General features: G+C 33.2%; 2 protein-coding genes and 1 pseudogene across 3 annotated transcripts; 2 read left to right on the forward strand and 1 right to left on the reverse strand.

Moving 5' to 3' along the window:
• Positions 1-2964: 2964 nt before the first annotated feature.
• LOC140883146 (inositol 3-kinase) lies at positions 2965-7062 on the forward strand. Its single transcript, XM_073289500.1, has 2 exons — positions 2965-3955; positions 6306-7062. Exons 1-2 carry the CDS (start codon positions 3110-3112, stop codon positions 6588-6590), a joined length of 1131 nt encoding a protein of 376 aa, XP_073145601.1. The 5' UTR covers positions 2965-3109; the 3' UTR covers positions 6591-7062.
• A 1846-nt stretch (positions 7063-8908) lies between these two features.
• Positions 8909-14450, forward strand: LOC140879419 (SMR domain-containing protein At5g58720). 2 transcript variants are annotated; one of them, XM_073283118.1, is made up of 11 exons: positions 8909-9923; positions 10144-10169; positions 11072-11182; positions 11508-11593; positions 11908-12137; positions 12459-12535; positions 12623-12679; positions 13327-13394; positions 13477-13583; positions 13724-13794; positions 14047-14450. In XM_073283118.1, the coding sequence occupies exons 1-11, from the start codon at positions 9341-9343 to the stop codon at positions 14167-14169; spliced, it is 1539 nt and encodes a 512-aa protein (XP_073139219.1). In that variant the 5' UTR covers positions 8909-9340; the 3' UTR covers positions 14170-14450. The 2 variants fall into 2 exon arrangements, with proteins under 2 accessions (XP_073139219.1, XP_073139221.1); XM_073283120.1 differs by having other exon boundaries at positions 12465-12535.
• A 1395-nt stretch (positions 14451-15845) lies between these two features.
• On the reverse strand, positions 15846-20297 carry LOC140879420 (uncharacterized; annotated as a pseudogene).
• Between the last annotated feature and the right edge of the window lie 1588 nt (positions 20298-21885).

Raw genomic sequence — 21885 nt, forward strand, 5'->3', positions numbered from 1 at the left:
TCATGATTTCGTTTTTAACTAATCAAGAAACATAAACATTTGGAAAATTTTACATTTGGCTAAGAACGTTCGTGACATAATATATGTAAATTGGATTTTTTTACATTTGGCTAAGAACGTTCTCAACCTTGTTTCTCATTAATTCCCCAGAATTAAGTCAACTGTCATCACACATATTTGATATTCTATTTTATCAAAATTGCTATTTTTAAAAATAAATAATAAATAAATAAACATATATATATATATATATATATATATCACTTAATCTTTAACCAGAAAGATATCATTAAATATCTGTCAAACAAAATCTACATAATTAATCAGATGTGCAGGGGAAAAACTGACTACATCTTCGAGAAATTGGTAAACCTTAAATTATGGCAGTTTGTACAAACTGTGATAATATAATACTTTCTCGATGAAAGAGGATAATATTTGCTTTAATAAGAAATCTATCATCATTATGTCAAAAGTTTTCGTGAGACGGTTTTACGGATCAATTTTGTGATATGTATATATTATTTGGGTCATTTATGAAAAAAATATTACTTTGTTTGTCAAAAGTCTCACAAGTTAATTTTGTGATACGAATATCTTATTTGAGTCACTAATGAAAAATATTATTTTTTACGCCAAAAGTCTCACGGGTTAATTTTGGGAAACAGATCTCTTAGTGACCCAAATAAGATATATATATCACAAAATTGACTTGTGAGACTTTTGGTTGATTCGTTTTTACGGATAAAAAATACGTAAGACCGTCTCACAGAAAACCTACTCCTGCATTATATTGTGCATGCCAATATAATGTTATAGAGTAGTACAATATGCAAATTGCAAACCCACGATATCCAATTAGTAATTTGTTAATTTGTGAAAAAAGCTAGCTCAATTTTAGTCACCTAATAAATTTATTAAATTGTCGATAACTTATAGTTCATTTGACACATCCAAATTTTAGTTTTATGATGAAATTTCATATTCGAGACTTATTTATATTCATCTTCAAATTAAAAAATAATGTAAAAAACTTGTCCTAGTATGATTACGATTCTACGATGTGTTTACTTCAAGAATCATCTCAACCAAGTTCGACTATGACAATGTTTGAGATTGGTTTTTATGAAGTATGTTTTTGAGTTTTTTCTTCACAAATTTTTTAACTTTTGTGAAGGAAAAACTCAACACGCATTCTAAAAGTAATCTCAAACACTATCCATGTAATTTTGAAAGATTAAAGATGCATGCCGTTTATAAATATAGTATTATTTAGTACCAAATATATTACTTGAATATAATATTGGATATATAGATGATCCAGGTAAAATGAGCTAATATACAGATAAGTGGAGAACTAAATAATTCAACCTAAAATAAGAATAAAAATAAATCCTAAAAGACTTGATGACCACTAAGAAATTAATTAGATGTTGAATGACAATAGCTGGATACTTCGAAAGCCGCACCAAATTAGGAAATTTACTAATTTAGTTTGAAAAGTATTTGATGTATTGCATGAGTTATATATTTATACCCTTTTGTGGTGATTTGTTGATTAATAAGGAAAATTCGATGCGTGATTGTTTTATTTTTACTTCATGTTCACTCTTTACGTCAAAATTTATATTCGATCAATTGAAATTCATTCATACTTTTGATCTAAGGTTATCATTTTATCCAAGACGTCAAATTTTCGTGTAATAATCTATTACATGTTTAAACTTCTCGCACGTCTTTGTATTGGGCCAACCTGATACAACAATAACAAATGAAGCAACGAGTTTCACAAACAACTTGCACCTCTCTTGCATCCATGTATTTTGTTAATAAATCAATTAACCAATTAGTTAAATAAAAGTTAAATAATGGACTAATGGGCTAACATAAAGGCCAGGGCTCAATGTTTCTTACACCTTTCCTTTAGTTTTGAGTGGGCCTCCAATAAAAATTTTAGAGACGGAAAATATAATTTTTCGATGTTATTAAACTATGTCCGTTCTAGTTTTCCTGATTTATTTTTTTATAAAAAAAGAAAAAAAAAGTAATTACTTTTCGAGAATCGAAATAACTCGCCTCGAAGCGCAAGTTACCAACTCCGGTTTTGGGGCTTTATCGTCCAAATCATAGGTTCGGCACTAAACATAGGTAGTGTTTGAGAGAGTTTCTTAGAAGCATTTTTCAGCTTTTTTGTTAATAAAAATTTGAAATTTTGTGAAATTTTTATAACGAAAAGCTGATAAGTGCTTTTTAGAAACTCTCCCAAATACTACCATAGTCTTTTATGTCGGATAAGATGCTTAATATTTAAACGTTTTGATAGTTAAACGTCGAGATATTGTTGGTCAACCAGTTAATGTGACTTTCAAATTTTAGGAAATATAATAGAATTAGAACTGTAGCTATTAAAATATAAGTACGTGGAGAAACTCTCGGATGAATTTTCAATGTGATTGGTTTCGATCAACCTAAGATAAAAGAGATGTTTTTTTATTTTTATTTTTTGAATTGGGGGCAAAGTATGTTGCAATTGAATCTCGAACTTGAGACCTCATCTCAAATATAAAAATTTAGGATCAGATGAACGACAAGAATTTAGAGTTCAACCTATCATAAATGATTTGTTACGCCAAAAATATATTATTAATTACGTCTATGTATAAAAATACGAACCATTAAATGCATGATTTAGATATTACCGAATATGATTTCATTAACCCGACAAGACATAGGCTAAAGAGATGAATTCAATTTTGTTAAAATGGAACTAAAAAATTTCAAAATCAAAGTCTGAAAATGGGCCTCAACAAGAACAAGTAAATGGGCCAAAATCCATTTGACAAAAACTCCAACATTTAAAATCGTCCGCCTTTTCCGAGGTTTCCACTCCAACGTGTCGCTACGAATCTGCTTGGAAAATCACAGATGTCACTTGCCCAACTCCAACCCATAATCTTCCGTCTTTTTCTTGCTTTTTCTGTATTCATTGTGGTCGTACTTCCCACGCAATAATCCCTCTATTACGAATCAATCAGGTGATTATCATCGTAGGTTTCGTTGTCTTATTTTCAATGCCCATTCAGAAAGGGCAACTCCGTCGCACTCGCACATGACCAAAAAGATGAGACAAGGTGGAGTTGTTTCATGCCTGGTGGTTGGAAACTATTGCCATGATGTTTTGATCAAGGACGGCCATGTGTTAGCAGAATCCCTGGGCGGGGCGGCCTCATTCATCGCCGAAGTGCTAGATGGTCTCTCAGTCGCCGCCACTTTCATCTCTAAGGTGGGTTCCGATTTCTCTTACGAAGTTAACCACCCGCCCCTCATTTCAGCTTCTTCCAGAACAACTCTCTTCCATGCTCACTTCTCTTCTCATATCCAACGACAAGACCGCGTGCTCAAAAGGGTTCGATCCTGCGAGCCAATTAAGCCCTTGGACCTCCCCGACTCCCGATTCGAGTACGGTTTGGCAGTTGCCGTGGGTGGGGAAGTCTTGCCGGAAACGTTGGAGCGAATGCTAGATATTTGTGAGATGGTGTTTGTAGATGTACAAGGACTGATCCGGGTTTTCGATGAAGAAGATGGAACAGTGAGTCTTATTCAATTGAAGGATTCTAAATTCTATAATTTACTCCCTAGAATTGGGTTTTTGAAGGCCTCAGCGGACGAGGCGCCTTACATTAATGTTGATGAGGCGAAGAAATTTTGTTGTGTGGTGGTGACGAATGGAAAAGATGGGTGTACCCTTTATTACAGGAATGATGAGCAGAAAATTGCTCCCTTTCCGACTGTCCAGGTCGATCCCACTGGTGCTGGGGATAGTTTTCTGGGCGGCCTTGTTGCTGGACTTGCGCAGGGGCTGGCAGCGGCAGATGCTGTTTTATTGGGGAACTTTTTTGGATCACTCACCGTTGGGCATTTGGGGCTTCCCAAATTTGATTCGGGTTTATTGCAGGTTAGATTTATGTAGTTGATTGATGTTTCCTTTTGTTTCATGCTCATTATTCTGTTCTTCCATCGACATTTGCATGAATGTCTGGCATGCTAGAGACACAGGATATAAGATTCTAACTGGTTAGTCTTGGCTCCATGAAGTAGATAGATATCTTAAAAAAATAAAAAGGTTTTGAATTTTCCAGTGTGTCTTTTGGAAAGGTTTTAACAGTGATTTAGAAATTAGATATAAACTCTAGTTTAGCAAATCATGAACTCTCTTCAAAATCAAGTGTCATACGTGGTGTTCTCATCAAGAGTTATTACTTCGTTTGTTCTCACATAGATTATTCAAGTGTCGTAAGATTTAGTTCTGGTTTACAATTCACCATGCAGAAGTTACACTATAACAGATGAGATTGAATGCTGTTTTGTTGTTATCACCCATTTGGACGTTTTAAGTAAGTTTAAGTTTACACTTTACAACCATGGATAGAATCATTGATATGTTCCTCTATAGAAAGCTTCAACTCTGATGTTTAAAAGTAAAAACCATGATTTTACAACCCCCACCCCCCCTTTGTGGTGGTTAAGGAGTTCCATCTGAGACATGGGACTAGTGCTTTGGCTTTTGATTGAATTGACGCGTTAAATAGAACTAAGTTAATTGATGTTGAGCGGGTGATTTGTCTTGCTAGTATTAGATGAGAACAAATAAAATTGTCAACTTTTGGGGAAACTTAGAACAGCCCATTGGAAATTTTATATCTTGTTTAGACTCGGGTTCTGTTAGAAATTAACTTGGACCTAACTCAAAGAGGGGAGATTTGCCCTTTTCTATATAAAGGGCTCCCAGGCACAAACTAAGACACCAACATGTTCGTATTCAGGTTTTAGGCTTGCGGCCCATGACCAGTATTGACTTGTACTAATGTAAGAAAGATCAGGGGTATTTCATGATAAATCCGAAACAAGACCAAAGATTTGCTTAGCATCGTATTTCACTCAGACATGGCAAAACGTTTCTGAAAATTGAGCTAGCAAAGCGTTTTATATGTTTTCTACTCTATGAACCTCATGTCATAGACGTTATTAAGGAGGACTTAGGGGAAAAAACCTCTTTAGCTTTCAGAAACACTCATTGATAGACCTTTATTGTTTCTGGTAGCATTTACATGCTTGTACCCTTCAAATCATTGTCTCAATCTGTCTTCCCAAATTTTTTAGCAATCCAATAATCTAAAATGATGATTGTGCTAGATGATCTATACATTCATGTGCATAAAAATTTGAAATTTAAAGGAGCATGAGGGGGTTACCAAGGTGAAATTGTAGGAGAAGTTTCATGGAGTCATCCATCATTGTTATAAATTATTTTCTTTGAAGGGTAATTCATGTATAAGAATTTCTTAGTTTGATGGCTTGTAATTTTACGGAAATTTCATTTTTATCAGGGAGCTACAAAAATAAAAAATGGAAAAGAAGAACAAAAAAAAGAACAAACAAAATTTTCCTAATATAAAAGTGGACTGAGAGTATCCTAAAATGAAAAGCACTTGGACAATTGTGCAAAATTTTGGAGATGCATCGTGATAAAAGAAAGTGGCTTGGCTAAAACAAATGGCCTAAGTCATTTTTTAGTCAACATCATTTTCTCTCCTTATCTCTATTACACCTATCAGGCATTAGATCTTTTGCTGGCGGTGCCAAAACAGAAACACGACTTTTCCTCGCCATATGGCAAAAACAGCTACTACTTAGTCAGTAGTCACTATGCGGCTGTGTACATGCTTACTCCAATTGTTTATGACTTATGAGCTGCTCAGAGTTGGATATTCTTCTACCGACCTTAGCTTTGTTTTATTGTTCTCAGAATTGGTTTATTATATTTATAGAGCTTCATAATTATTTGCCGGTTGATTGTTATGTGTCCATGATATGATCTTTGGGTTAAATGGAATAGTAGGGAATTGACAAAAATAATTTATTGAGCAGTTAATTAGATCCAGGGCTTTCCAATACTGGTCATTTCCATGAAGCTGGTATCGATTGGCATCATTGTTGATGGTTGCCTTTGATCTTATTTGGTGATTTTGTTTTCAATGTATAATAGGAACATTGTCTTACTTCTATAAACATCTCTTCCTCTGGTCTCCTATTCTGGAGAATGGCACTTAAAACAGTGGTAAATTCGATTTCTTTCCACGGGTGCAGGGTGACCAGTATTTAACATGCAATTTCCTTTTGTTTGGTCCTTCACCAGATTTGCTGCCTCATTACCTGAAAGGACATCTAATCATCTTTGTGGTTACATTTTTAAGTTCATGGTCATGTTATCTTGCTGACACCATTTATTTTGAATTTCCTTCTAGATAGTCAAGGAAGAAGTGCACCGGAAGAGGTTGAAGTTACTCGAGTGCCACGAACCAGAAAAAGACACTTCAATATTTTTGAAACCATTAGATCACGAAGATTTCCTTACAGTGCTTTCTATAGCAAAATCATCGCTCATGCACCCTGCCCAAAAATGCCAGGGGGTGCTGCCAAGTTTGCCTAAAGTGTTAGAACAGTATAACCACCTACCTACCGGTCAGTCAAATCAATTTCCGGGCTTCATTTTTGACGAACCAATTCGGTCTGGTGATGAGACTCCTTGACAAGGATAGGATGTCCAACATCTTCCCTCCCTCGTAACCTCGGTGAAAATAAAACAAAAAAGTCGAGGGAGGATAGCAGAAAAACGCATCTAATAAAATCAGAGCATAGACTTGATTCTAGCTCACAAGTCTATGCTATGTAAACCTTAGCTTATCCACTGGTGTAGATTTTCCGGCCTAACGAGTGTCATATAGACTTGCAAGAGAGGTGACTTCTTGGCCGGACGGCCTACTTCTGTTGATGTCTAAAACCGCAAGCAGAGGCACCGGCCGGGCCCCAATCCCCTTCTCGCTTCCCTCTTTGAGTCTGTGGATCCGCCCTTGTTGGCTGATGACATGCAATGAATGATAGTGTCGATAAACTTGACGGTGCATGCATTTCACTGTCTTAACAATGCCTCTAACTTCAGAGTAGTGTTTGAAATCTGTACTTGGTACCAGCCTTTTTCCATTTCATGAAAACTCTTTATTAGATCGTTCCCGAGATAATTTTATAAAACAGATATCTGGTCTGACTCGATTCAATCTACTCATAAAAAAAGTATTATTTTTTAGTTTTAAAATATTTATTTGACCCTCCATATTAATATTGTGAAGATCTGATGTTTGTAATTATGTAATTTATCCAATGAAATATTTTAAATCAAGTGCGTTGGAATACAATCGTCAGCGTACTAGGAGATCCATAAAAATTTTGACTTTTCTTTTATAAAATCAAGGGAATGCAAACAAGCAACCCCGGGCCTCTAGGATCAAGCTCGAACGTGGTATTATTTCTAGATTTTTCATTTTTTTTGTGATGTGAGAACTCGCAGCCGCTATATTCGTTGCGCATTGGGTAAACCCTCGGAGTAATGCAATATCATGCAAACTACGTTAACTGGATAAATTACACTAGGCAAGTTCTGTGTGACAGATTAGTCCATGAAAGTGTTGGTAGGGGGAATCGAACTTCTGATCTCTGGTCAAGAGTTTACTGTTTATCTATTCCACTAACTTGAACACCCTTTAGAGGCTATTATTTTTTTATTTGCACGTCGCATGGGTAAACTCTTGTATTTAAATTTAATACAGTAGCTAGAGTGCGTAATGGTATATGGTAATCTAGTGCGACAAACTTGATCAATAAATTCTGAATTTATCAAAGTATCTTGCAAGCCACATCAGCGGGTAAATCTTGTGGTAACCCTGTGCAACAATCTTGACCAATGACAATCTAATTGGTATCGATTATTGAAGGGTGTTTGACAAAATTTATAAGTTGTTGAAAATAACTAATAAACTGATTCAGAGCTTATAAGTTTTGGCAATTTTTTTAAAAAAGTTGTTTTACCTTTATTGTTTTTAGAAATTATTTTATTTTAATATTTTACCTCATTTTAACTTTGTTTATTTTCTTAAATATCCACCATGTTTTCTACCCGTTTTTTATATTAATCTAAAAAATTAATAGCCTCCTCATGCATAGACTTGGACTTCTTCTTTTTTCTTTCTCTTCATACTATTATTGGTAGATCCAGATGGCTCGAACAAGAAATCAATGAAAATGATGTGAGGAAAAAAAAATCAGTTTCCGATTTCAATTTTCTAATCCGGAATTGACATTTACGTTGAGACAATTACTATATTAGAATTATTTTAAAAATGACTTTTATTTCTCTAAGTAATAGCAAACGATTAAAAATGAGAAAGGGTTTAAAAAAGGCATTGTAGGATTTTTTTTTAAAAATTAAAACGCTATAAAATATAGATAAAATTGTTTTATTTTTTAATATAAATTTAATTAACATGTATGATAAAAATCTAAAATTTTCGTATATCGGTATATGTATAATTATTTACTTTCATAGTATTATATATTTTGACAATAATTTTTTTTATAATACAAAACATCAACATCTTTAAGTTGTTTTAAATAATCAAACGACGTATTAGTTACATGCAATTACTTTACAAAAAATTGTAACATCTTCGTATTTTTATTTAACAACGTATGAATAGTTATTTGATTAAGAGCATTATCAGAGAGCAAGTAAAAATGTATTTTTTACTTTATTTGGGATAAAAAATTTAAATGGGTGATTTTAAATCATGTTATCAAATAAGGATACGGATTTAAACTCCATAATCATAAATAGAAATCAATTCAAATTCAAAGATTTTAAAAGCAATAACATTTTGAAAATTTTCCAATCCAAATGTAGCTCAAAAGTCAAACTTTTCTTTATCTTTATTTATTATTACATTATACCCTATATTATATATTATTAATATAAAAGGGTTATTTTTATCAAAATTTATTTCCATGTGGCCATAAATCCCAGAATCTGATATGGGTGATGTGATATTCTGATTCGCTGTGGAAATTCAAAATCAAAACGTTGTCGCCTCAACCTATCCCCGATCCCAAATTCAACGTCCCCAAATTTTAATCCCGGAAGTTAGGGTTTCCATCCCAATTTGTTTTTGGAATCGAAACCCATTTTTGCAGCCCTCCACCATATTCATTTTCTTCTTTTCTTTTTTAATCAGATGATTAGGTCAATTTTTTTCCCATTTTCCCCCAAGCATCCTTTGGATGGATGAGAATATGTGTATTGTTTGTTAACTGGGAGGGATCAAGTATGAGGACGATTAGGCGATGTTGTTGTATTTGTACTCATGCCTTTAGATGTACATAACTATTGTGTATAGCCAGTAAAGTACCGGCATATTTATCTATAGGTGTATCTGTATATAATTGCTAAAAGATGAACCACACAAAGAACAAGAAGAAGAAGAAGAGACAAAGAGTTTCTGCAAAGGAGAATGAGGGTAATCAAGCTGCGTCATGTAAGTTTACTGATGAAAAAGACCAAAGGAATTTGAGAAATTTATTGATGGCTTTTAGTTCTGTTTCTCTGGAAGAAGTTCATACAGCTTACAAAGAAGCCAAGGGGGATCCCGACGTAGCTGCTATAATTCTTGCCAATGTTGTTGAGAGTGCAGCGAGGGAGGATCAGAGCACAACATGCTCAAGCTCCAGTGGGAATGACTACGTGGGTTCAAGCTCGAGTTCTTTTGCATCAGAAATTTTTGGTGATGCTAATGAGTTCCCGCAGGTTGGGTTTAACCGGAAGAGTAAACCCAAGTCAAAGAAAGTCATTGCTGCTGCAGGCACGGTGTCGACTGTGTTGGGCAAAGACTATGTCAGGTCTACCCCGAAGAAGGGCCCTTCTAATTTGAAGGGATTTCATGAGGAGAGTTTGAACAGGAAGGAAGCTGAACAATTCTTATGTTCCATGCTCGGTGAAGAGTGTGAACTGAGCTTGGCTTTAGTTAGCGATGTATTAGGTAAGTTTCTTGGCATTGTTCTTTGATGAATATCCTTTATGGGCATAGTTTACCAAACTTGTATCCTCTCTCTCTTGTTCTTTCGGGCTTTTGGATTACTGTTGTAGATTGGGGAGGTTAGCTTTGTGTGCATCGTTGAATGGTAAATTTACATTCAATTTATTGTGTTGGATATTTCACAACTGTTTTGACTTGACATCTGTTTTTTTACTTTCAACAGGTCAATGCGGAGATGACCTGGAGAAGGTAACGAGGCAAATGCAGCTTCTTTTTTGAAAGTGTTGATCGTAACTATTAATTTTCTGATTTACAGTTATAATTTATAGCTACGCTACTCTGTACTTTAAAAGAAAGGCCATATGATTTATATCCATTTCAGCTAATTACAATCTCCTTTTTCTTTTCATTGGATCCTAATCTATGAGACATTGAGCAATTTATATTTGCCTTTTACTTTTTGTTCAATATCTTCTTTAGCATCCTATGAAAGAATGGGCTTGTGATTTATATTCATGTCAGCTAAATACGATCTCCTTTTTCTTTTCTTTTGGATCCTAATCTATGAAAGCTTGAGCAATATATATTTGCTCTTTACTTTTTGTTCAATACCTTCTTTAGCATTCAAACTAAAGTCGCAAGACAAGTAAATTAGAAATAGATGGTTTGAATGTTCTTTGTTCTTTCTCTCAGATGAGCTTCATGAAACAAATAATTTTTGCTGTGGTTGGCCCACAATGCAGATTGCACAAATAGCCCAAGGAAGCTTTAAGCGTTTGCCACTTCATAGTGTGAAAGAGCGATTTTATGGTTTCCTGACCTCTTTTACTTGAGATCCAACGATATTAAAAAAAATCATTTCTTTTGTTAATTCATCTCGCTAAAAATGCTTCGGGACCAGCATGCTCTTCAGGGCTCATCCTTCTGCAGAGCTTGGTAAACTGAATTCACATAATTGCTGACTTATCAGTGACATATTTGGCATTTAAGTAAAATAATTGATTTACACTGATTTTATGCATACAGTGGTTTTTGGCAATGTTCTTTTTTTTTTTTTAATCTTTTTATTTTTGCAAGGATACCAGGAAAGAGGAATCTTTAATATCAACTTTTTTTATGTCGATGGTTGACCCTTTTTTTCCCTCTTACAGGCTTTGGATGTGCTGCTTGAATTATCAGCTACCTCAAAAGAGCAGGTCCATGGTGGTTATGAGTCTGTCATCAGAGAGGATGCTCAGTATCTTCCTGAATCAGCCGACACTGTATGCTACTTCTAACTAGTGTTTGATAGATTTTTCTAAATCCCAATAATGCTAGTTGAACTGTTTTACAATATAGTTTCATGCATGCTATTTCTTGAATGTGTATAATTCCATATGTGGTGGAGTAGAGCATAACTAGACAATAGTATAAGTTATAGCTTATCTGTTATGTTTCTTGTTTTTTCACGAATCCACGGTATTATATGAAAAAATTCCAAAGTTATTACTTTATTTTATTTGCAATAGAATATGTGTATTATAGTTAATGGTAAAATTTTAAATTAGAAGTTACAATATTCTCATTTAGTTTATTATTTCTTTGCAGCTAACTGACAGAACACTTGACTCAAATTTCCATTCATCTGAAATTAAACTTAAGGACAATCCTTGGTTTACAGGAAATCATTGCAGGTAATGCAGCTATGTTAAAACACCGGTTGCATAAAGATTGCTCAATGCTTATCGACTGGTCCTAGTACCTTGGAAGGGGATCAAGAATACCTTGCGAAGCTTGATTGAAAGCCACATATAAAGGATCTGAACATCAAGTCAATTTTAGCTCTTTTTAAGTTTCATCTGTAGGAAACTTAAGTTGTTAATCCCATGAACTATTACTGTCCTGCTAACAAGTTTCACCATCTGGTGTTGTATATTATATCTAGAACATTAGAGCTTGGAAGTAAGTTTTGAAGCTTGAGTTGATTGGTCATTTTTGTTTTTAATAGGGATCTTTCAAAAGTTACTGGATCTAGTGAATCTCACGTTTCAACAGAGATGGGATATTTGAAGTCAGAGCTTCCACAGCAGTTATTGGAGGCCTTGTTTAACATGCCCACTCCCAAGACTGCTGAACATGAACCAAGCACCATGAACTGGAGAAATGTTGTTAAGAAAATGACATCCCTCGGTCAAATGTCTCAACCTGGTGAGGGTGAACAACGGAAACCTCTCCAAGGTATTTTAATTATTCAAATGTCTGTTGCTGACATGTTGTTCCCTCACAGTTTTGCTTTTGTGTTTTACGTGCCAGTCATGAACTCGGGCATAATTTCACACCTGCCATTTTGGAGAAAGTGTTGATTTTAAGAATACCACATCAATTTTTTAGTTTTATAGGGAAATACATGACCAATGATTCATTAATTCCTTAGTTTACAAAACTAATTTGGTACCATTGTTTTTTCTGTGGCAATGTTTCTCAGTTTCTATTACGCTCTCTTCAGTTCGTTCCAGACTCGTGTAAAATGTTGTATTATAATCCATCTCTTTTTTGTAGCTAAAGGAGACGAGTATTTGGCACTCAGAACTACTGCAAAGCAGCACTGGGAGTCGATGAAATCTTACTATCAGAAGGTTGTGCATACCTAGAGCTTGTGTCTGGTTATGCTTTTGGTTTTTCTTTGCTAAGCTTTTGGGCCTGAGAAGTAAGATTTGCTGCAGGCTACAACTGCTTTTGCGAATGGAGAGAAGGAACATGCTGCTTATCTCTCTGAGCAGGTATGTTACTTGGAGAAGGGTATCTGGATTTGTGGTATTTCCATTACTTTTTAGTGTAATATTTCAGGTCAAATTTTCTTCTTTATAACACATCATAATTTTTAATTAGATTTTTACAAGTAAATGGGTAAAGCTCACCATTCTCTTGACATAGTTCATTTCTTTGTTGGGAATGCTCAATGATTAGGTTTGGAAAAACCTTCTCGAACACTTTACAAAAGAATCATTGGTATGGCTGTATAGGTGTTTTTTAGTTGGATTTTTGTACATGAAATAGTTGGTTAACACATTTGGGATTCTGGTGACGGTATATATATACACACACACACACACACACATATATATATATATATATATATATATATTATAAAGAGAGAGAGAGAGAGAAGCAACGGTGCCTTTGTTGATGTACCTTTTTATGAGGACAAATATGGTGGTTATCTTCTAGTTTTGTTTGCGGTAGTTTTTAGCAACTGAAAGAGTTATTAAGTTACTTGCTGCTTGCTTCTTTTGATGTTCTGTTGGGTTATATTTTTACTCATGTTTCATGGGTAGAGGATAGAATTGACTTGTTCGACTGGCAAATTATTTGGTCAACTTTTACATTATGTAGATGTACCAACATATTTTCCACTTAATTGTTCCAGGGTAGGTTACATAATAAAATGGCTCGCAAGGCAGATGAGAAAGCTAGCCAGGACATATTTACTGCTAGGTGGGGCTGTTGGATATTGAAATTATGAAAACTCATTTTGGTCCAAAGTTAATTGTTGCCCCATCCATTTCTTGCCCTGCAGAAACAATAGTATAGAAAACGTGATAACAATTGATCTGCATGGACAACACGTTAAACAAGCAATGAAGCTTTTGAAGCTCCACCTTCTGTTTGGAGCATATGTTCGCTGTAAGAATCTGTTCCATTTTGACAATTCCATCACACTATCATATATAATATAAGTTGTATGAGTGGGTACAAGTTTGTTAATTTATAATCTAAATTTCTTTTATTTTCTTTTGTATTTCTTGTTTTTACTGAATTTGAAGCCGTGCGGTCATTCAAAGTTATCACTGGAAGCGGGAGCCATGGTTTGGGCAAATCGAAGGTGAAAAGCTCGGTATGTTCAATAGCCTTGGCATTGATCAAACCATCTTGTCTAGCTGTAGCATCTGGGAGGTTTCTCCCACTCAGATTTATGATTATGACGGCCAACTTAGCTGGAAGTGTGATTACAAGTTTTCTTTAACTTTTTGGCCTTCCATCATGTTGTGATACATGAACTAATAAGCGTGCACTGGCTGTAATATTATGTTACTATCATTCTACATATATGTTCCCAATGCATATCCTTTCGGGTTGATGCATGCAGGTCATTAATCTTCTGAAGAAAGAAGGTATAGCATGGTCGGAAGTGAACCAGGGAATGTTGTTCGTAAGGCTCGATGGACAGAGAGATTTTGGCTTCCTAGATTCTGATAGTGATAGCGAGTAAAAGGTAAATATTTTCACGTGTCACAGCGTCGGAGTCAGGCTTATTTAGTTTTAACTAGAAGAATTTTCGAAATAGCATGTTCATTGGCTGAAGAAGCTTTTTGAACAATGTTTAGAAGTCGTAATTAAGTTAATAACGTGTTCACATTCCGGCTTCTTAACATTTACCCGGCAAACCACTAATTTAGTTTTTTGCCGATGTGTACATTTTGTAACAGATAATTCCGTTTTCCTTTAATAGGAAAAAAAATCACATGGAAGATGATTCCATTTTCATTTTCATGAATTATATATCTTCTTTCAATCAAATATAATATATTTTTCCTATTAAAAAATGTACATTTTTATGTTTTAATTTAATTAATATATCATCTGAGATCATTAAGAAATTAAATAACTCAGGTTTCATTTGGACATGTATTTTAAAATTTTTGTTAGTGTTTTACAGTAAAAAATTTTTTAAAGTATGTGTTTCGATAAACTTTTGTAAAATGTCTTTGAAAAACTTTTTTTAAAAAAAGTTTTTCAAGTATAGTTTTTAAAGAAAATTTGGTTGTTTTAGATGTTTTTAGAATGAAATTATGGAAGACAAGGATCACCAATATTAGTTTTGAAATATTAAAATGTTTTTATAGAATAGTTGATAAAATAATATTAATACATGTTCAAACGAAACCTCATTCTCTTATTAGTAGGGGTGTTCATTTGGTTCGAATCGAACCGAAATTCACTGAAAATCGAATCGATTTTTTTGTATATTTTTTAATTATTATTTTATTTATTTTATATTTATTTAATAAAAACAAATAAAAAATTAATTAAAATATTTGAAAATAATAAAAAAAATAAAGAAAATAAAAAAAATCAGTTTTTGGGTACGAACCGAAAAAAACCAAACCAAAACGAAAATTTGAAAACCTAACCGAATTTTTGGTTCAAACCAAATTTTTGGTTTCGGCTCGTTTCGGGCGGTTCTACTTATTAGTTACGACTCATCGGGCAAGCGTTATCTTAGTTGGTGTCATGCACGAGGGGCAACGTAACCCAGGAATTTATGTGGTGCCAAATTCAAAAATTGGCACGCATTAATGCTTGCTACTGATGAAAGAAAAATCAAAGGCAATCCTAACATCCCAAATTGCATGCCTCGAATCGAAAGTTGGAATCAACATGGTTCAAAGTTCAAATAATTGCTATGTCACCGTTTTGCCCGCGCAATTTTTGATGTTTTGCCGCCACCACTTTTCAGCAAGCACGTTTTTCACGTATTCTTCGCATGTATCAACTAAATTTTCTTCTACTGTCGTGTGTGTCCACTATTAGTCACTCTAAAATGCATCCAAGGATTGACAATTACCAATCACTTTTCAGCAAGAACGTTTTTCAAGTCTTCTTTGCATGTACTAACTAAATTTTCTACAAGTGTCGTGTTTGTGTCCACTATTTTTGTGGACAAGTTGTACGCAAGCTGAAAGGATACCACTCTAAAATGTATTGAAGGAATGACAATTACCAATTCCTTTGTAGTTCATTATTTTTCATTGACCTCCACGTTAAATGTTAAATGTACATCCTTAGATCTAACCTCAAAGGTAGTACATGAAATTTTCTGCTAATAAGAGAATTTAGGAGCTCGCGCCAAGAATGTAAATGTTCCAGCTCACAAATGTTCGCAACTTATTTGAAACAATGTTCAATATATAGTTTCAGCTGAATAATTTCTGATAAATAAGGTTCAAGTTGAGGTAAGAAAGACACAGAGTAAAGCCTTCCAAGGATGCATGAGCTAATTATAAGGGGAGTTCACCACTGTCCACTATTACAACTTTGCTTTTTGTCCTTCCACCCTGGCTACCTTCAGCTTCCATTTTATATACCACGTCCATTCCAGATAGGACCTTCCCAAAGACAACATGTTTACCATCCAACCTGTTGACCGACGTGAAATTGGCAATTTAGCATCAAATGCAAGATGCAGAGAGAAGATCACAAAGGCGGTACGAAGTGAAGCAGAACAATTAGGTCTAGGGACATTGTCTCAATTAGCACTAGATGAATATTATATGAAGTTAGAACTACTGGTTGATATTAGATACGAAAGAGTGTTGTTATGAATAAGAACAAAAGAGTAGGTAAATACCAGCTGGTTGTCACGGTTGTGATGAAAAACTGGGAGCCATTGGTGTTAGGCCCAGCATTTGCCATCGACAAAAGTCCTGAAAACCAAATAAAGGGCGTCATCAACATCAATGCTGCTAATAGTTTTTTAACACTTGGTAAATTTGATGCCTTAAATGGAACGGATTTGTGCAGATGTTTTCAATTCTCCGGATTGGTCCAGAGTAGGCTTTAACATACCAGGTCCAGTGTGCTTGATTTAAAATTTTCATCAGCAAACTTCTTCCCGTAGATTGATTTCCCGCCTGTTCCATTACCCCGAGTAAAGTCACCTCCTTGAATCATGAAGCCGGGTATGATTCTGTGCATTGCGCTTCTCTTGTAATGCAGAGGCTTCCCTTGTTTCCCAGTTCCTTTCTCCCCTGAATTAAGAATACCATAACCATTGACTCCCATGCATGCAAGTATTCATAAAACCACGAAAACCTTCATGCATAATTGCAAACGGAAAAAGGTAGTTGCCGACACAACTTAAATGATTCATTAGTATCTTAACATATTCTTTCATGTATTAACTTCATTCAAAGGTAGTAAAAGGAAATGACACATGAAATCATCAGATAATCTAGCTCCACCTTCATATGCATGCACTTAACATCGGAGTCAATGGTTATCAGTATCATCCAAAAATGGGTAAGGTAATAATACCGTGTCTTAGCTAGAGATCTTTTATCCATTGTGCTTTATTTGATCTAAGTTTCAGACTTTCAGTGAGCTTAAGAATCACTCAAACACATGGTAAAAACTTCATAACAAGACCTCCATCTCATTTTCTTCGAGGACCTCACAAGGATTATAGAATACATCATCAAAGGTTGAAACGACGTACCTCTGCACAAGGCTCTAAAATTTTCTGCAAGAGAAGTAAACATCAGCAATAAACAACGTCAGTGGTGCTGGAGGCCCTCTGCAGCAGCTAATTCAAAAATAATGATATCTTACCTACAGTCTTAGGAACAGTTTTACCAAAGAGGCCCATTGTAACTCGCCCTGACAAAAGATTTCATAAATTAGTTTTCAAAAGCAAGAAAGAACGAAAAAAATGCTATTAATCTTCCACTTAGAAGCTAGCATATATTGAAAATATAATCTATATTTGTAAACGATAAGGGGACTGTGCCAATACCTCCTTAGTAAGAAAAAAACATCCAGAAGAAAAATATTAATTGAATTTGGATTTCCAACCAAGTTTGGAAATTACAAAGCCATATTATACGCGATCCACATGATTAACCATTACATCACATGAAAACCGATTCAAAGTCCACTGATTCTATCCGCATTCAAATACAGCGTAAATAAAAAGTTCTTTCATCAGTAGACAACACCAGGGATAGTGAATTCAAATGGTTTTTTCGAAAGTCAGGACAAGATTGAGCGAGTTGGTCAATGTTTCAACCATAATTTTGATGATAACACAACCAACTTAATTGAAATCGGAATAAAATGATGTCCATGGAGAACTGGATCATACCAACGGGTTTCCCATTAATCTCAATATCAAAGAAAACCTTGTGAGTCACTTCCTTCAAATCTTCCTTCAACTTCTTCGTCTGCTGGCGTAAACATACCAGATAACAAGTTACATAGAAGAGCAATCCTCCTCCACTATAAATATAATGTATCGTTTTTTTCCTTCAAAACTTATTAAAATTATACATCAACTCAATAAGGAAAAGATTCATGATAATCAATCAGATCCGTGATCTAATTTTCCTTTAACCATATAATCCCCTTAGAAACCGTTTAGTGTGAAGGATAACACATTGATTGATTTTGTCAATGCTTGAATCAAATTCTTTCAAGGATCAGTGTCAATGTCAGTGTCATGAACCATTGTTGATTCAAGTATATTTATTTAAAATCTTTATATTATTAGTCCTTCATAATCCAATCCATGAACAAAACAATGTCTTATCAAAGAAAACCTTATGAGTCACTTCCTTCAAATCTTCCTTCAACTTCTTCGCCTGCAGGAATAAATATACCAGATACCAAGTTACACAGAGAGAAAAGCAATCCCCTCCACTATAAATATAATGTGTTTTTTCCTTCAAAACTTATTAAAATTATACATTAACTCAATAAAAAAAAAAAGATCCATGATAATCAATCAGATCCGTGACCTAATTTCCCTTTAACCATATAATCCCCTTAGAAACCGTTTACTGTGAAGGATAACACATTGATTGATTTTGTCAATGCTTAACTCAAATTCTTTCAAGGATCAGAGTGTCAGTGTCTTGATTCATTGCCTGATTCAAGTATATTTATTTAAAACCCTTATATTATTAGTCCATCATAATCCAATCCATGAACAAAACAATGTCTTATCAAAGAAAACCTTATGAGTCACTTTCTTCAAATCTTCCTTCAACTTCTTCGCCTGCAGGAGTAAACATACCAGATAACAAGTTACACAGAGAGAAGAGCAATCCCCTCCACTATAAATATAATGTGTCGTTTTTTTCCTTCAAAACTTATTAAAATTATACATCAACTCAATAAAGAAAAGATCCATGATAATCAATCAGACCCGTGATCTAATTTCCCTTTAACCATATAATCCCCTTAGAAGCCGTTTAGTGTGAAGGATAACACATTGATTGATTTTGTCAATGCTTGACTCAAATTCTTTCAAGGATCAGTGTTAGTGTCATGAACCATTGTTTGATCCAAATATATTTATTTAAAATATTTATATTATTAGTCCATCATAATCCAATCTATGAACAAAACAATGTCTTATCAAAGAAAACCTTATGAGTCACTTCCTTCAAATCTTTCTTCAACTTCTTCGCCTGCAGGAGTAAACATACCAGATAACAAGTTACATAGAGAGAAGAGCAATCCCCTCCACTATAAATATAATGTGTCATTTTTTTCCTTAAAAACTTATTAAAATTATGCATCAACTCAATAAAGAAAAGATCCATGATAATCAATCAGATCCGTGACCTAATTTCTCTTTAACTATATAATCCCCTTAGAAACCGTTTAGTGTGAAAAATAACACATTAATTGATTTGTCAATGCTTGGCTCAATTTTTTTCAAGGATCAGTGTCAGTGTCATTGTCATGAACCATTGTCTGATTTAAGTATATTTATTTAAAATCCTTATATTATTCAGTATTCTAAAAGGCGACCTAGGCGCCGCTTAGGCGCTAGACTGTTGTCCACCGATTCGTTTTCTTGCTAGGTTATGCCTCTAGGCGTTTTCCGCCTAATTTCCCGCCTAGACGCCGCCCAAGCGGTTATTATTTTTTATAATAGAAAAATGAAAAATCAAAAACTAAAACAAGAGAAGCGACGCAAGACACAACAAACACAGAAAAAACGAGTAGCACAGAAAAGAAAATCAAGCAAAAAATTAAATCTCATATTATATATAAAGACTTGATATTTATTAATATCTATGTTATTGTTGTTGTTGTTATTGTTATTATTATTAAAATTTTATAAAAATTTCGTAAAAACTGAAAAACATAAGACATAAAAATTATATTTTATAGTAAAATCATAAATATATCTTATTTAGGTTTTATAAAAAAAAAAACCGTTTAGGCCCCACCTAGGCGGTTAGGCGCTAGGCGGTGGGTCGTCACCCGCCTACCGCCTAGCATTTTTTTAAAATATTGATATTATTAGTCCATCATAATTCAATCCACGAACAAAACAATGTCTTATCAAACACTAGATCAACAATAGATTACCGTTTGGAAGGCACTGAGATGTTAAAAATCGAATAAATTGTGCGATTCCAATATAATATGTCCATAATTACAAATTATAATCATTTCATGGACACTCAGGGGCAAACACGAATGAAAAATTCTCAAATATTAAAATATGAATGGATTAGAGAAGAACCTGACTGAATGCAAAGTTGAAGAACAGTTGAGCACAAAAAAGTCGAAGAATTGAGCTAAGTTTCGCCATTTTGATAGACATTAAAAAATCAAATATTTTGATGAAGGAAAAGTTAAAAATAATTTTTTTTATAAAAATGTTTTTTCTAGATTTTTCACTAAAATATTTTAAGTTATTTATAATTAAAATAACTATCTTATAAAAACATTTTCAGGGTTAAAAAATTTGTTTGAACAATTATTTTTTTTAAAAAATGATTGTATAATTAAAAATAAATGAGGAAATGTTGAACAAATGTTTTATAAAATATTCTAATTTTTGTTTTTTTTTTTCAAACGAATATTCTAAACTTATAAAAATAAAATAATAAAATAATAAATATTTTAAAAAATTATTATCTAAATATATCCTTTAAGATGTTTTTTAGCAAATATAAATAATTCTGGCGATTGTTTATGATACCGATATTTCAAACTTGCAACGAAATCTATTAATGCAGATAATTATTACAAACATGAACTCAAAATAATGGTTACCGATAATTTTGAAATATGAATTCAAATAATCTATTAATGCAGATACTTTTCAATGTTTTCAACAAGTATATAACAGGAGGCCAAATCTTCAGCAAGGCAATCAACTATATATTTTGGTGTCACAAACTCACACTAACTTCAAAATAGTATAATTCTTACACCAAATACAAAACTCATCTCCAACTCATTTACTCTAAACTCTGCACTAAAAAAAATATTCTCGAAATATTTTATATTATTTTATTCACAACAATTAATTTATTGCATCAAATATTTTAAACACGATAATTAAATATCATTAATATTTAAAATAATAAATTTTGTATCATTTTCTTTTATTTCAATAAATTTTGGGTTTTTTAATCTTAATTTTTTTTTCCAAAAGTGTATTTTATATTCAATGTCATTAATTAAATTAGAGTTACATAATTCATAGAATTAAAATTACTGTTAAAATACATTACAAATAAAAATAATATTAAGATAAAAACAATTACATATAACATTTATAATTATGAAATTAAAAAATTATTATTTATTCAATTGATATAATTCAAAACCCTAATTTTATTATTTATTAAAAAAATAAAAAATTTAAATAAATATTTAAAAATGTACATAAAATATTATTATAATATATTATATTATACATAATCTTAATATATTATAAATAAGAAATAGAAAAAAAAAAAAAAAAAAAGAAACAAAAGAAACAAATAGATCAACACCAACCTAGCGCTCAAAATAGCGTAGACATGAGATGAGAGAATGCACGAGGGGCAACTTGAACCAGGAATTTATGTGATGCCAAATTAAAAAATTGCCACGCATGAATTTAATGCTTGCAACTGATGAAAGGAAAGTCAAAGGCAATCTTTACTACCTATACAGGTAGAATTTGATTAACCGAAAATTGGAATCAATATGGTTTAATATGGTTTAAATTTAGAGCAATGCTACATGTACAACCAAATTTATACAACAATTTTTATACCACAAAAAATTCAATATAAAATTTTAATTTATCAAATCTCACAATACATTGAATACAAAATTTCACGATATCATATCAAAATCTCACGAAATAATAGCAAACTATCACGACATAATTATTGTAAATATCATGATAAAT

The sequence above is a fragment of the Henckelia pumila genome, chromosome 2 (genome assembly GCF_033568475.1).
Source record: "Henckelia pumila isolate YLH828 chromosome 2, ASM3356847v2, whole genome shotgun sequence".
NCBI lineage: Eukaryota > Viridiplantae > Streptophyta > Magnoliopsida > Lamiales > Gesneriaceae > Henckelia > Henckelia pumila.

What these genes read in the sequence shown, in the direction of transcription:
- LOC140883146 (XM_073289500.1), top strand. Translation starts at nt 3,110, where the DNA reads ATGACCAAAAAGATGAGACAAGGTGGAGTTGTTTCATGCCTGGTGGTT. An exon ending in TTGATTCGGGTTTATTGCAG is followed by an intron (nt 3,956 to 6,305) that starts GTTAGATTTATG and finishes ATTTCCTTCTAG; the next exon opens with ATAGTCAAGGAAGAAGTGCA.
- LOC140879419 (XM_073283118.1), top strand. Translation starts at nt 9,341, where the DNA reads ATGAACCACACAAAGAACAAGAAGAAGAAGAAGAGACAAAGAGTTTCT. An exon ending in CAGGACATATTTACTGCTAG is followed by an intron (nt 13,395 to 13,476) that starts GTGGGGCTGTTG and finishes CTTGCCCTGCAG; the next exon opens with AAACAATAGTATAGAAAACG. An exon ending in AATCGAAGGTGAAAAGCTCG is followed by an intron (nt 13,795 to 14,046) that starts GTATGTTCAATA and finishes TGATGCATGCAG; the next exon opens with GTCATTAATCTTCTGAAGAA.